Source organism: Nelusetta ayraudi, unplaced genomic scaffold, assembly GCF_046127955.1.
Source record: "Nelusetta ayraudi isolate G7.1 ecotype Tasmania unplaced genomic scaffold, CSIRO-AGI_Nayr_v1 ptg000071l, whole genome shotgun sequence".
In the NCBI taxonomy this organism is placed as follows: domain Eukaryota; kingdom Metazoa; phylum Chordata; class Actinopteri; order Tetraodontiformes; family Monacanthidae; genus Nelusetta; species Nelusetta ayraudi.
This window is the reverse complement of record NW_027466121.1, coordinates 2596666-2613671: the sequence shown is the minus strand read 5'-3', so window position 1 is coordinate 2613671 and position 17006 is coordinate 2596666. Positions and strand designations below refer to the sequence as shown.

At 41.5% G+C, this 17006-nt stretch overlaps 1 protein-coding gene across 1 annotated transcript in view; it reads left to right on the top strand.

Annotated features, from left to right (window-relative positions):
* Positions 1 to 16230, top strand: part of nrn1la (neuritin 1-like a) — a 57871-nt gene extending 41641 nt beyond the window's left edge. Inside the window, exons 2-3 of the mRNA XM_076042752.1 lie at positions 1910 to 2054; positions 15341 to 16230. Of these exons, the coding sequence (XP_075898867.1) occupies positions 1910 to 2054; positions 15341 to 15653 (458 nt within the window). The 3' untranslated portion in view covers positions 15654 to 16230. The remainder of the gene's footprint in view (positions 1 to 1909; positions 2055 to 15340) is intronic.
* Positions 16231 to 17006: the final 776 nt, after the last annotated feature.

Sequence of the window (17006 nt, the reverse complement as noted above, 5' to 3'; positions counted from 1 at the left end):
CCAGCTGAGGCTCCAATCTGACTTTTACTCAACATGACGCGCCACTCCTGGGACAGTCACACTCTTCAGGAGCGCTCTCGCCACCATCTTGTACACTAATCATGACATGATGCATCTGTGCCTTTCACACCATAAGGGGGCATTGTAGCTTGGTGAAATATCAATCACTTTCCAGCCATGATGAAGCTCTTCAGAGGTTTTGCTAACTCTTTTGTTATCTTATACCACTTTTTTTTTTTTCTGCTTTGACACCAGTCACACTGTCCTTTTGGGACCATGTCACTCTTCGTCATCCTGAGCAGTTTAAATTCAGGTTAGTAACATGGGATGTATTTTAACATTTCATGATTAAAAACAGTTTTAGAAAAAAAATGCATCTTTAATTTTATTGTTGATGCAAGTAACTTTCAAGACAATTAAACTCCTATGTAATAATCACATAACTTTCACACTTTTTATGTGTATTTAAATGACATGTATACTTACCATTACTTTCATCAAACAGAATAGTTTAATGCTGTACTGTGAGCAATTGGTAGGAGTTTATTACCACGCAAGATCACCCTAATTCTTGTTTAACCCACATTTATGATTAAAAAGGTGTCAGTAGGCAGGTAATCATCAGTGTGCATTACCTGTTTGATGGTGAGGGCTGTGAGATGAATTAGTAAAGAGATGAAATCAGAAAGTAGAAAGACAGCAGATGGCAAAAGAAAGAAGCTGCCAAAGCAATTCATTTCACCTTCTTTTGTTTTCTTGTCTCTCCCAAGACGGAACAAAGTAAGGATGGATGCAGAAGGCATGGATGCGGAATCCTCTGCTGAATTATTAGACAAATATTTGTGTCAATCAGTTATTGAAAATTTGGATTTGCATGCAAGGCAGGGAAGTCTTCAATCATTGTGTTTCTTCTAAACATATGCTCAGTATTCTGGTGATTTTCTCTTTCCTTGACTAATTCTTCTGACTTGCAATAAATTAGCAGTGTGAACATTATCATCATAATAATCGCATAATCGTCTTGGATGCATACATCCTGTCAGACAGTTTTTCGCAGCAACAAAGTTGGTTGAGCGATTGGCTTTCTGTTTTGCATTTATATCAGAAAGTGTTTGTTATGTTGAGATGTACAGCAACAGTTTGCATTTAAAAAAAATATATTTTACAGTAACCAATGAAATTTTAAATTGCCTATATTGCTTTTCAAAATTCCTCTTTAGACACAGTTGAAGTGCGGCATTCAAACCTTCTGTCTCACCTGCGATTATTTAGTTGATTTCAATTTAGATCGCAGCAAATCTGGGTGACGCAACGATTCAGCAGTGTCACCTCAGAGCAAGAAGGGTTTGATGCCCCGTGCCTGGGAACATTCAATGGAGTATTTGCACGTTCTCCCTGTGTCTGCGTGGGATCTCTTTGGGGACTCCGTCTTCCTCCCACAGTCCAAAAACACGCAAGTGAGGCGAATTGGGAACTCGACACCATCTGTAGGCGTGACTGTGAATGATGGTTTGTCTTCTTGTGTGACCCTGCAATGAACTGCCGACGTGTCCATGATGTAACCCCGCCTTCGCCCTATAGCAGCTTGGATAGGCTCCAGCAAAACCCCCACGATCCTGCGGTAGGTGGGAGCGGGTATAGAATTTCAACAAATGAATCAAGCGAACCCATCTTGTGGTAAATGGTGGATGGACCGCACTTATGTAGCACCAAGTGTCTTGCCCAAGGACACAATGACAGACTGGGATGGAGCAGGATTGAAACCGTCAATATTTCTTCCGTTGGACAACCCAACACAAAAGTCGCTTCATTACGAACAGTGATAATTGTCTAACTATCTGTCAATCGCAGAATCTTTTCAAATTGAACTTTTCTGTTTGTGTGTGTGTGTGTGTTTTTTTTTCTCCAGTGCTGAGTCCATGTCCTGTAGCTGCGACAAAAAGGTGCCACTCCATCTACAAGGGCTTTGCTCAGTGTCTGATGGCTCTAGGTGACAGCCTGACAGACAGCGCCCGCAAAGAAGAGGACGTACACGAGATCCACTCCATCTGCAGGTCAGTGAGAGCGACGCTACTGCACCTGAAGTGTGGCTGTAGCCATACACGCAAACACCGTTGAAAATTTTCTCAAGCTCTTAGCCACACAGAGCTGGTCTTTCGACGGAAAAAACAAATGCATTTCTAAACCCCGCTGGGAATGATTGTGATTATTCAGGAGAGATGGTTTACAAAAAGAAAGACGGGTGCTCTCTGGGGGAAGCAGCACAAGTCTGTCGGTATTCATTGTGCGCTGTTCAGAGAGCGTAAACAAACAGACAGACGCTTTCTAACGTCTGATAGCAACAGGGCAGGTTTGGGCCAGACAGTGTGATATCATCAATTAAACTCATCACTCTTTAATCCTTTTATGCACTTCCTCATGACCCGACATGAAAGTAGTAATGATGAAAGCAAGTTAAGTCTTGCTGTAGATATCATTTGTTGGAATGATACTGTATCAGAATAGCATTTATTCTGATACAAGCTTGTATTGACACTTGATGGAGGTATTTCACAGACAGATATTGATGGTGCATGGCAAATCCCAGCCTTATTTCTTTTTTTTCAGATTTCAATTCCAGTCATATTCAACCATCTTGTTCTTCACTTTACTCCCAGCACGCTAAGCCAGCAGGCTGATTATCCAATGCAAACTGCAAAGAAGTACTACTACCTAAAGGTTTTCAGCAAGTGAAGCGAACGGGCAATGCAAAAGTTTTCTCGAGGCTTTTCCGTTATTAATGGTGTTTTGACGTATCCTGGGATCCCGTAAAACCAGTAAAGACAGCAGGAAGCAGCTTACGTCAAACGCACGTAGAAATCAACAAAACTATTATTAGATGCGCTTACACTAGGCCTGTGGGCCTGATCCAGGGTGCCGCGTCATTTTATGCAACCCGCGAGAGCTTATGTACGCGTTGCTTCTTCACTCTGACGCGGCGGTGCGAACAATAGGTTTCTAAATTTATACATTTAGCGACAAACGTGAGATTGCAGATCATCAGAACTGGGATCGGCAAACACTTTGACTTGAACAGGTTTAATTATAAAGAATTTATCTTCATACAGAACATTATGTTTTTACAGCTATTCAAATGCACAATATTTGTAACTCAAATACATAATAATCAAATATGTACACAGACAAAGCGTTTCAAATGAATTGCGTGGTTCTAAGAAGTACGGGGAACAGATGGCACAGGTTCCTTTCGTCCGGTCCGGCCATGAATGACAGCTTGTTCAAGGTCCCAGTACGCTGCGCAAGTCCCAGGTTGTTAAGTTTTTAAGAGTGGCGTTACTGCAAAACAGCCTACTTAAAACACTGCCACCCAAGGAGGTTTGTTAAGAACATTGCGCCGGGGGGAGCAATGCTAGGATAGCACTACTCCTTCTGCAATCTCCCAACGTCAGCTCGGAGAAAGGTGAAGTACATAAATAAAACAAACTGGCATTAGGGAAGGACACAGGCAGGAGGAAGTAGGAGTCTCGGGGAGGAAAACATTTGGCGTGACGCTGTCAACACTGGTTGTTTATTTCAGTATTCGTATCTGTTCAGCAGCAACCTGAGGTTTCTTAATGTCACCGGAGGCAACGCAAAAATCCTGCAGGCAGTCAACTCGACTTTAGTTTAGCCTAACTGGCCTTCAGTGATGTGTTGAGGCGGCAGAATGTGCTTGAGTCGAGTCCCACGGTCAGCAGAGAATCCTCCCATGCTCGAGGTCAACAGTCTGCTTAATGTCCTCATACAGCTTTAAGATAGCTACAGTACACGTACTTGTACTCAGCTATTGATGCTGCTGATACCACACGTGTATCGATTCGCACCATGAAGTATTGATACTACGGTACTTCGATAATTCAAGGGAGACTGTTTCAGACGCTTGTCATTTAACACGTTGCTCCTGCATGTGGACGTGTGCTTGCATTTTATACCGAATATATCACCTGCTCTGATGATGCAACGCTGTGCACACACTGTGTGAGTCTTTTGACAGTCGGGCTGTATTTTTTCAATAATAAGAATAAGAATGTGTACTTTAGTGCCACAGTGGAGCCATAATTTGAAGTTTTAAAATTCCCTTCTTAAACATAATAAGCTTTTGTAAAAGGCTTCGGAATCTGCAATACTGTGTGTTGTGTCATTCAAAATGGAAATGAGTGGTATTGGATAACCCTTAATTAGTGCTCTGTAACTGACTGTTGTCTGTTTGGATAGATGAAGTTGGTAAAATTCAGCCTATATATATAATTAAATATGTATATATATATATATATATATATATATATATATATATATATATATATGTATATATATATATATATATATTTTTTTTTTTTTTTTTTTTTTTTCTTTAAGGAAGATTGAAGGATATTTGAATAATCAATTTTATTTTTTAAATGTATGTTTTTCAAATGTCAAAGTCTTTGCTGTGTGGTTATTAACTGATAGGATAGTGGTGTCCAAACATCATTTCTTACTTTCTTCATTTCATAATTTCTTTGTCTGGAGATCTGGTGAGTTTTGGATGAGTAATAATGTAATTCGCACAATTAAAGATTGGGTATAAATAAATGGAAGTGGGTAAAATATCTATTGTTTTATTAAATTAATTAAATATTATTAATTTTTTTTAATCCTGCCCTGCTGTTGGACTTTTTCATGTGGTGCAAAGCTGTTGTAGACAATTCTAATGTAAAACACAAAGCTGGGTTCAATAAACAGAACAAGATGTTGAAAGCTCATCAAAAGCCGAGAGACTCTGATCATCTTTTGCTTATTGCGCTGCGTCTTTACATGGTGTACATATGTTAAATGAGACATAAATGAAATATTTTTCCATTCATTGACATTTAACCTTATGTTGATTAACCATTATTTGGCCAGTCCATCTTACATGTTAAGCACCTTGCCAAATTATGACTGTAACAGTTACCAGCGCTGTGTTTTTCCTCTTTGGTTTTAATCTTTCAACGTGACGGCGCTAATTAAAGAGGCAGAGCCCCCATCACCTCCTTCTTCCTTTCTTCACCTTTGAAATTTTTTTTCTACCTCATTGTTTCATATCCTGTATCACTCCATCACATCCATCCATCTCTCTGTCATCAGCTCAACCTCTATTTATATGTACCTCCGTCATCCATCTTCCAGAGGGGTCGCTTCCTCTGTGCCGAGTGAAAATGGAGACGTGACGTGTGAAGGATCTTGGAACAGGATCAGCGAGCCGTCGGGGTGAAATTTGTACGGCAACAAAATAAAGTTGCGCTCCTGAGAAAGACGGAATGCTCACAGCGGCCGCTCACGGAAATGATCAGCGCTGTAGCAAAAGGTCAAGGTAGAAATCCCACTTAGAATGAGTCGCAGAGCTGACAGATTCGGTTGACTTCTGCTTGAACCCAATGGAACGTTAAAGTAGCGCTCTTTTCTCCGTTGACATGAGAAACACATACGTGTAATAACACAGCTATTACATTACTATCACATTACTATAACTGCAGGCCGTGAAGGTTCACATTCTTAAAGGTCCAGTGTGTGAAATTCTTAAGAAAGCCTTGAATTACAGGAAGCCTGCTTAACAGCGTGTTTTGTATTCAGGGCAGTGTTAGGTGGGCTTCCATAAATACCAGGCTTTCTTGCAAAAAGAAAGCTAACTAGGAGCAAGACCCTTGTTCTATATGCATTCTTACATATCTATGAGCAGTATTCTATATATAAGAGTAGGAAAACTATGGTTAAACACTTTTATTAACGTATTTATGGGCAGAATGTTAAGCTTTTCTATCAATATAAAAATCAGAAATCAAGACAATTTTTACACACCCGACCTTTAATAGGAAGGATTTTCACACTAATCAATTTAAGCATTTTTTTAAAAATTTTTTACACCAAATGCCTTTTTTGTTCAGAATTAGAATGCTTTTATTTATCCCACATTGAGGAATTTGACATAATTACAGCAACATGTTGCACAATAGAGAAGGGGAAAAAAAAAGAATGAAAAATTACAATTATTTTGGTGGTGAAAAAACTGTTTCATAGTTTTGAGGCAAGACAGTACATTCCTCTTTTTTGTTTCTTTTTGCCAAATGGATGGCAGCATGTCTTACCCTGCTGCCATCTGAGGCACCTGACATCTGGTCCCTGAGCCCATCCCTCACTTCACTGATGTCGAGGAGACGCGGGTGAAAATATGCTCTCTGTGATTTTAATCAGCCAGCGCGCTGCCACCAAACATGCCACTTTCAAGGCTTTTTCCGTCAACATGCTCTTTTAGAGAGAAATAAGTAGAAACAACTCTATTCATTTCTAAAAACAACCCGGACATTTTGGAGAGCATTCAAAGTGTTTCGCTCGGTTATTAACATTTTCAAAGGAGTCGAGCGCAGACTTGATAAAGGGAATCCTGGGGGAAGGTCAAAACACAGAAATCTGCGTGTGCTTCACTGAGGTAGAGAGTCTGCCTTTGAAAGTTCTCAACGAGTTTGGTAAAGGTTTTGCCTGTACGGCAGATGTCAATGTTGCCAGAAACCTGCCATGCCTCACGTGTGATGTATCTAATATGCGTTTTTGGTCACGTGACTGGGCATCACATGACAAATTAACTTCAAGTGAAAATGGCGCCTTATGTTTGGACTTATAACAACCATTCTTGACAGCAAATGACATCAGAATGCAGATTTATCGCAAAATATTTTGTACCTCCATCCTCCTCAAAGTTGGGTCTCACTGGACGAGATTTTGCGAGAATAATGACTTATGCACTTCACACCATGTGATGGAATCGCCTGCAAATCGCGATTGTGCTTTGTCAAAATTTTTTAGAAAGATTGGTTTTATTTTGCCAGGAACTGTAAGGGAAACACAGCGAGTGAAACATTTGTGACTTGTCTATATATTCTTCTCTATATTCACAACTGTGACATCAGCACAAAGGAAATCCTGATTGGCCCAGACTAATTAGGGATAGAATGGAATGATGGATGGATGGATGGATGGATGGTAGAAAATTGTTCATTGGATAATATCGAAGATGCTGCTGTGGCCGCCATTAACTGTTCTGTTGGAACAACACGACTTGAGCTGCGGTTCCAATTCCTTTTTTTCCTCGATCCTTTCCTGTTCAGTCATGACGAGAAACTATCTTGAACTTTCAAATCCGTGCGAGTTCGTCTCATCTCTGCATCCATGGAGGACCAGCGAAGCCGTAAATATGAAAAAAGACCGACTTTTAGCCTCTGACTTGATTCTGGCAGGGGGATCAAAACATCTTTTCCCCTGCCATGAAAATACCTGTTTAATTGGAAAGGACTAAACCCTGAGCAGGAACTTTTAGGTTGCTGAAATATTCCTCTTGGAACTGAATATAGATCCTGATTCTTGTCGGCAAAATAAAAGTGAAACACCAACGAAAATCCCGGTAGAGCAACACAATCAAATATCTTTACAGCAGCGTGAGTATATTTCTCGGAATGAATTCGTAACTCTGTAGTTCTTATTAGTAATTCTGTTACCTATCTGGGACAATTATGATTGCATTAGTGTGCTTTTATGTGAAGTGTTTTTATTGTCATCAAATTTACAAAGAGAGCACTTACTGAAGCGGGATGGGAGAGCGGTCAAAGAGAATTACTCCGCAGGTAATTTAACAAGTGTGTGTGTGTGTGTTCGTGCGTGCGTGTGTGTCACCATGGCCTCACAGCTTACCCATGGCACCACTTCATTGTTGTTAAGTCTCTTCAACTCCTTGAGGTACCAATTAAACTGCTAATCCTGCAACCCAGCCACCTCACTTTGAGTGCTGCCTAATGCTGGGACACAAGTGCACACACTCACACACACACTTTGTGTCCTCACCTTACTTCTTCTTCTTCCCTGCCGCTCTCTCTCCGTCCCTCCTCTCTTCTTCTCTTCTTCCTCCCTTCATCCCCTCGCCCTGTTCTGCCTGCCTTTCAACGCGTCCCCACCCCCACTCAGAAACGTGATTTTAGCATTTATATCAAAGCCGACTAATGAGTGGTTAGCTTTGACGATACACAAGCATGTGCAGCATGCAACAATCGCACGCACCCTAGTCTGAATAAAAAGGCTTGGATTTGCATCTAGGCCAAGGCTGCTCCATTGTCGGAGCGCTCTCGGGGGTGCGGCGCTGCTTTTATTCCTCATATTCACAATAGGTCTTATGCGGCTGCAATCACTCGCTCTGGATCCAGAGTGGGTAAGGTGAAGAGGAAATATTTGTGGCCAACAGATACATATAAAGTAGACACAAAAGGATTTTTCTGCAGCTCAATATGAAAAAAAGTGGTAAGAAATAGAGGTATTCTGACAGGTCATAAAGTGCAATACCTGCAGGTAGGCCGCTAAGTTATCCCTGAATTTGAATCCCTGTCACAGTCTGACTTTATGCCCAAAGTGTTGAGTTTGGCTACAGTGAGGAGAATGGCAACTGACAGTACAGCAATAAATGCACTTGATTTGCCAGTACCCGGGTATCAGGACTGGAGGGCCCAGGAGCTGAACCTGATATTTGTCTTGCAAAACCAAAAATCGCTATTTCGAGGAGTTATACAGAAATACTTGGAGGAGACGAGAAACGTTCTAAACACAAAAGAGTAGAAGACGTGATCAAAAGTTCTAAACATAAAATCATTCTGAAGAGGAAAAACCAATGGCAAATGTTCTACATCCCAAACCACTCCAAACAAGAAATGATACAAAAATGCAAAAATATGAAAATTCGAGACTGATCAACTAGAGGCAAAAAATACAAGACACTCGAGGGAACACCATTTCAAAATAAAACATGTAAGTGTAAATACAGTATTCAGTAAGTGCCGTGCTAAATTAAAACCTTTGGTCACCAAAACAATACCTGTAATGGTCAATACAACATATATAGAAGCCCTTTACCTGAAATCATATTTTTTTTCTAACTTATGTTACTTATTGCTTTACTATCCATTCATTCTTCTCAAACCCCCCCCGAAAGAAGGGATGCAAATTTCACATTACACCTCCCGGAATTAACTTTTAGTGGGAAAAGTGATATAAATGGCTATTTATAAAAGTTTACCCACAGTGGCACAGAAGCTTTTCAATTCTAGGGGGCCAAGGCCACCTGACCTGCAGCAACAGAGACTTTGTTGAAAGCACAAAGGCAAAACGTTGGGATGTTATGTTTGATTGTCAGCCTGTCGCTTCGTGGTTTTAGCTTGTACTCAAAGATTTCCTTCAGTTTGTGCATCTTCCAACACATCTACACACTGCATTATTACCTTGCAACTTTTAGTCTCAGTCGGTTCAGATTTTAATGGTTGCTCTGCTTTTCTGTGTCCTTTTGCCTGCTCTGAAAGCGTCCTCCCTCAGCAGATGATTATATAACCAAAAAAACACGAGTCTAGCTTATTGAATGACAGGAGCTCATTCAAGTAACACACCATTTTCACGTCCGGTGACGTGTAAATGCAGAAAAATATGTCCGAAAAACCACCTCATGAGTGCGTTTAGCCGTGTTTCAGCGTTTCTTTGGAGTTTGGGTGTTTCCATTACCCGTTTTTTTAATTGCGATATTTCGGTTTTGCGCAATTCTAGGCGTAGTGGAAAAGCAGCTACTGACTAACTGGTTGCATGTAGAAGCTGTACAAATGCCACAGTTGCATGTGCGACTCCTTATTAGTCCCGCAGTCCGGTCGGCAGACCTCTGATGGGGAAAAACAGTAGGGCTTCAAATAAAGACGCTTGATCAACGCAGAGAGATTAAAGGCTTAACGTGGTGTTTTTTTCTTTCAGAGAATTGAAGCCCAAAAGATTGACCCCGAAAAGTTCACGATACCGATCATTTCGAAAATACTGTAACCTTTCTAAATCTGATGAGCGCTATCAGAGATACCGCGCAGAATTACTTGTTGCACTCTTGACAAAAGGTAAAACATGTCACGATCCTTCAGCGAGTGAGCCGCCATGACTAACACGACTTCTATTTATAGCCTTGCCTGCGTCGTCACTGATTTTGCAGCTTCTTCAAGAAACTCATAGTTCTTTAATGTGGACTCGGAGTGAAGATGTGGCAAAACGCGGAGCGATAGGAACATTTTGAGAAACATTAGGGATAATATCTGTTGTGACTGATAATTAATGCCTTTTTTACTGTCTGTGAAAACCGGAGACGCTTTTCCCCGGTGCCCCCTCCAGCCCCATTCTTCTTTCACTGCATTCATTCTTTGTGCTTTTATATTTTTTATCCTCCAAAGATTTAGATAAGAGCTTTCATGCTTTTGGGCGCATCTCATTGCAGCGTCTCCATTCGTATCCCCGCCTCGGTTTGATGTCACTCTAGTTCAATGGAGCTCATTTAGGATGCAGCCGTCTGGATTCTTGCCTGCTGCAAAAAGAAATAGTCGTCACGATATTCCCAAGATCGCATGAAAAATGACTGTTTTAAGTAGCAAATATTTTCACCCAACCACTTTTTTTTGACAAAATAAAATGGTTGCACATAAAAAAAAAAAAATGAAAAAATGCAAACAACCTGTAAACCAAAACCAAAATAGTAATTTATTTATTGCTAAAAAGTTACAGGGACTGCAAAGTGTGGTTCGCTCGATTATAGAAGCTGGCGAGGGGCCTCCGGACCTGCTGTGAGTTTCTAGACTGTGAAGAGAGTAACTGGGTTCCTGTCAGTTCTCGGCTTCTTGGAGCAAATTCATTGAAACACAGTAGCCTTGCTAGATATATAACCTTTGACAGAATAGCAAACATGTTGTTTTGAGTTTTTTCTTTAACCAGGATACACAATACACAGGATGTACGCACACAAGCGCACAGATTGCACTTACCAAGCTCTGATAAAGCGAATGTGAACCACAAAGGGAAAATCTCGTCCTCTGACATTCTTTTGTTACGTGAATGAATATTATAATTGACTTATAACTTCCTTTTGCCGATTTCTTAAAGACTCAATTCCCCTCAACACTGGAGCTGCTCACCTTCTTCTTTTGTTTATTATAACATCAGTACTTGACATTTGTCCATCCATCTTGCCTTTGATTCCAGCTTCACTCGCAGCGCCTTTCTTCTCTTTGCCTGAACGTCGTTTTGCACTTTCCTTGGAAGTGTGCATTCATTTTTAAGTGTGGGGATCACTGAGTGATAACATGAGCCCAGAACTGGGGCTTTGAGGTTTCGGGTAGATGTCAGCATGCGGCTGCTGCTGCAAAAACTGAAAACTGACACACTCTCCAGAGCTTTTATTATTGGTGCTGGGCATCTGGTTGGCTGTCAGTGTCCTCAGTGTACTTCTGCTGTCTCTGCGCCACCTGTAACTTGAGCACACACACACACACACACACACACACACACACACACACACACACACACACGCACACACACACATCCGCCAACACTCTGCACAAGGCCTTCCCTAAGCTTTTGTGTCGCTACCTCGCAGTCTTGCACACCCAAATGTACAACAACTCACTCACACATATGCTAACCAGATGCTGCGTCGCTACCCCTCCCCCGCCCGTCATCGTCCCCTCCCACGGCAGCAGGTGCGCGTGCGGCCCTCCTCCATCGGCGTCCTGCCAGAGGTGCACCGCTGGGCGTTTAAACCCTGGACTCAGACCAAGCAACTAAACAAACACAGGCTCTGCACACGCTGAGCCATCAAGTCTGCAGAGGCAGCAGAACAGTGACAGAGTTTGTGTCCTTATGAAGCCTAAATCGGCACCCTAAGGAGGCTTTTTTTAGTATATTTTTTTCTACCGTGAACGGTGCAGATTTGCAACAAGGGAAGGTGTTTTAGAGTTGAGCTCGGCGAAAGGAAATTTGCATCCCCACTGGCTATTATTTATGATCAGCGAGAGGGAAAAAAAAAGACCCTCGAGGAAAAAGTTTTTCTGCTCAATGGAGAGTTCAAGCCCCACCCGGCTGGATTAGGAGTGGTGCAGGACTGCAGCCTCGCGTGTTGCTATTTATCATTTGCCTGAGTTAGACTCCGGTAATCCATCCCTTGCCAACTACAGTGATTCATCAAAGCTGTGAAACTGCTCCATTCAGAGAACGCGCAAGTAAACATTGGAGCTTTGCCTCGTGTCTGCCATCCCCTAAGTTGCATTTGCTAAATGAAGCGCTGCTCTTATTCCGTCTATATTTCTTTTAAAACACATTAAACGCAACATTGTTCAAAACGACTTTCAGGGGGAAGAAAATGTTTCGCATTGAAAACTTTTCCCAAAAACGTACTAAATATCCAGGATTTTGAGTTTATTCATAAAGCACATTTAAAAACAACCACAGTAATATACATGTTTTGATGCATACGTACAAATAACCATGCAAAGTTATTACAGAAGGGCCTCCGCTGAGGAAGCAGCATAAACATTCCTTCGTTGTTGAAGAAAAAACTCTGCACACACAACATTGACAAAGGTCAACGCAACAGTCTGTTGTCAGTCTGACATGTTTTGGTGTAAAAGCTAAACTAAAAGTTCTGAAACGCGCCCTCTTGGTGTAAAAAAATAATAAATCTTTCAGACGAAGCTGCTTTCCAATGAAACAACCGAGTTGTGGAAATCTGTGTCAACTTCATCAAGGCTGGACGACGCAGCCCCCAATATCAGGGACAAACCACATTCAGCTCTTTGTCTTAAAGGTTAAGTGTGTAATAACCTCCTTCTCCTGAGCTTGCCAGTAAACTACAGTGGCCTATATTCTCATATGTAAATCTGTAACACTTGGAGCTTTTGTGAAGAAATGGTGATGTCAAGTGGTTACATTTCAGATTGCAGCCCTCACTCTCTCACCCTCCCTCTCCTGAGCTTGCCAGTAAACTACGGTGGCCTAAATTCTCATATGTAAATGTGTAACACTTGGAGATTTTAAGAAGAAACGCCAACATCAAGTGGTTACATTTTAGATTGCAGCTTTCACCCGCTCAATCTCCTTATCCTGAGTTTGCCAGTAAACTACGGTGGCCCTATATTCTCATATATAAATGTGTAACACTTGGAGCTTTTGAGAAGAAATAACAACATCAAGTGGTTACATTTCAGATTGCAGCGCTCACCCTCTCGCCCTCCCTCTCCTGAGCTTGCCAATTAGCTACGGGAGCCTATATTCTTATTATAAAAAATAAGAACCCTTTTATGGGTAGGAAAATCAAATGACTTTTATTGTACTGCGAGTATCCACTTTTACCAGTGTATTTATGAACATTTATGAGTATATTAAGCTTTCACCATTATAAAAATCATAAATAAGGCCAAATATTACACAGTGGACCTTTAACGTCCAAAACGAAGGGTTGCTTTACCCAAATTGAACTCACTTGTTTAGTCACTGGTCAGCTTGTTCAGTCATCCACATGCAGTGTCACAGGAAGTCGTCCCCAAAAATGCCTTTTTGTGGGGTTAAAGTGATATATTATATATAGAATGCCATATGTGTGCAGAGCTCCTCTGCTATAAAAAGTACCCCTTGCTGTTCAGCGTAGTTCTGGGGAGTATGGATTTTAGGGTGTGTGTGTGTGTGTGTGTGTGTGTGTGTGAGAGAGAGCACACTGAAGCGCTTTAAGTGTTGTGTGCCTGGTAAATTTCGAGCAGAGCCATCTGCTTTTGCTCCCTCCAGCAGCACGGCCTCCCTCCCTCTCTCCCTCCCTCCCTCCCTCTCTCTCTCTCCTGGTTAACACTCAGCCAGTATTTCCTCTGAGACAACTTAGACAACACACTCATGATGAGAGAGGAAATTAGCAGCCAATTACCGTCAGAACAGGCGTTCGCTTGCGGATATGGGGCTTGAAGGTTGTTGGAACGAAGTCCGATGCCGCGCTTTGCTTAAGAAAACATGTTTATACCCAAAAGTGCTCTGTTTTCGCTTTTGGTGTCACTTTTCTTCTCCCTTCCGCTCATCCCCTTGTTATTAATCCTGTCAGATCTGCCTGTGACTCTCAAGCACTTGTCATTTTTTTCTCTACATAACGCAGCAGGGACTTTACCCAACGCGGACCACTGCAGATTCTTCATTCCCAGGCTGTTTTTTTTTCCCTCCCTATTTCAATCACACAAACAGGGCGACCTTTGCTCCCGCAGTGTAAGGATTAGCAGATGGTCTCTTGGCAACTGCACACAAGTCAAAGGAGCGCGCAAAAAGATTGAATTAGTTCCCTCCGAGTGGAAGGGAAAAAGGCGTTTCGCTGACCGTCCATCTCCACCAGATATTTCCAGCGCGTGTGTGTTCACGTGTGCGCAGATTAGGTGTGATATCAAAGGATTCGCATCTATTAAATATTGAAGGGACGTGCTTGAAAAGTACAATCCCCTGAGCAAAGGGGCTTTCGTTGGGGGTGCAGAAAATTCCAAATGAAAAGCGTTACCTCGTGTTTTCATTAAAACATTATCCTGAAATCGTGATTAATGGCATGTAGTTTATCTTGCAGTGGTTTTAATCTTGTGGCAATTCCGTATAATCAGCGCATGATGTGGCGGTACGAGGAAATAAATTATGTAACGTCCACATGCTAATAGACTGAACTTGCCGTCGCTGTCAGACAAAAAAAAAAAAAGTTAAATCCATCATATAAAAGTACTGGAGACATTTACGATTCATTTATTTTTTTTTAATGCATTTGTAATAGTGTGTTGAATTAATCGCGGCAACGTTTTTAGTTGTGAAACAAAAGTTGACTGTTACCAGGAAGAAATCCACTGAGGCTGGTGCGTCATTGGTAAGGAAGCGGCTTAAGAAAGCGACAACTACGTAATATCTAATTGTGCAATTATTGAATAATATAATGCTGAGATCGCAAGTGCCATGCTGCGAACGTGAGTGCAACAGTTGTCGGGACATTTGAGGACAGTAGCGTACATTCATAAATTATGCTGCCTGCATTTTATTGCTGCATGGTGGATTTTAAGGCAACACATAAGCAACACTTGAATGTCATCTTTTGCTGGTTTACAGGCAAGAATAGCAGGATTTTGTATCAAAATTTGAAAAATCAAATTTTTGAGTTTTTATTGTTGCTTCTTTTTATTCATTCATTTTATTTGTATAGGGGTATTGTTTTCCAAAGATGGCAACAGGTTGAAATGAAACACACAATGAAAAAAACAGCTTTTCTTACTCCACCACTCGTCATTCTGGAGGGATCAGTTGATTTTATCATTGAAACTGAAGTTGAATGAATGATTGATATGCAGACAAAGAGCTAAAAAACACCCCAGCTTTGACTCGTTCATTGATTTGAGTCAGTCGATAGCTAACCTTGGCATCTCTGCTGTCATTTTTCCTGTTTGCTTTCTTCCAGGTCTTGGGATGAATTCCACGACTGCGCCAATGTGGCAATGGCAGGCTGTCCGGAGGAGGCGGCGCTAGTTTGGGAATCTCTCCGCCAGGAGTCCAAGAAGATGCAGTTCTCTGGGAACCTGTACGACATGTGCTCCAACCGCAACAACCACCCGGCGGCCTCGGCTTCCCCACGTGGCTCGGCCCACCAGAATGACATCAACCAGGAGTCTTTAAGGGGGGACGCGCACCACCTCTTCGGCAGCCCGCTGCTTCGCCTGCTTCTGTCCCCTCTGCTGCCGCTGCTGCTGCTGCTGCTCCAGTTTTGGATATAAACCACCGCGAGGAAGCAGGACGTGTGTGAATAGATGTAAACTGTGTATTTATTTCCTTCACAATTTCACAGACTTTTCACTCTTGAAGCTCTTCTGACTCCGCCATGCGCTTTTTCTAAACTGCATGTTCAGAGGCCCGACAGTCCTTTTGATAATGTATGTTTAGCGGCCATTTCATGCATACTTGCTGCCTTTAATTAGCGTGTCTCTATAAAACGCACATAGAATCCATACTGAGACGCTCAGCCGCAGCGAAAACAGGCCCTCATTCACATACATAGTTAAAGGGATGTATCTAGCTGCCTCGTTTCATCTATTTTTATCCCCTATACATCTGCATATAATTCAAGTCTGTACATATGACGAAGAAGGGAGAGTTTAACACAATTGCTCATCTAACAGAGCCACAGTGGGCATTATATTTATCGATTTATTTATGTACTTGTTCATTTTCTTATCGCTGTGATGACGTGATAGTGCACAAACATGACAAACCAAATCTTGATTTATTTCGGAAGACGTCGACGTTTTATTTGCAAAGCACATCTCAGACACAAAGGGCAATTCAAGGTGCTTTACGACATCAAGATGAAAGGCAAATGCAAAGCAAGGCAGTTTATGTGAGAAATGTGAGAGCTCAACGAGTCAAACACTCAGTCTATTAGTTTAACAAAGACAATCTTGACTATAAGCCTCAAGGAAATGGTTGCGTGTCAAGCTGTTTGTTCATCAAGCAGACGACTAAGGGAAATATTTTTCACTCTGCCTCCAAGGAAAGTACAGAAAAACAACGTCAAACATACACTGTAAGACACACTGAAATTGAAATTAGGTGAACTGTCCATAATAAAAATTGTGTTATCTCCTCCCACATGTAAATGTCGAAAAGATAGCGGATGAAAATCAAAACTTGACTTGAAGCTACAGAAGATTTCTTTGGACTTTAATTCTCCTTTTATCATTAACGCAGTAAAGCCCAACATGAAATAGTTCATTAAGAGGTTTTGATATCTTCCTTCAGCTTAATTTGCAACATTATACTGTGCCGACCCTGGGCTAACATCATTTTGAAAATTATTGGTAAAAGCTTAAGGCTCTAGATCTAGTGCATTTTATCGAACACTCAAATTTTCCCTCAAATGTCCCTCAGATGACGTCCCTAGTTAAGGTCCAGCCCTGGGATCTGAAGAGAAGTTCCGCCTGTGTCATCAGAATGTCGCACGACACAATAAAATATAATGATGACGCACATTTTAGCAATTCTGAAAGAAAGGTGTTTAAAATCTATCTTTATGCATAATGTTTATGCATGGAAATAACATTTAAATCAGAATACTATTCGAACAGAGATGT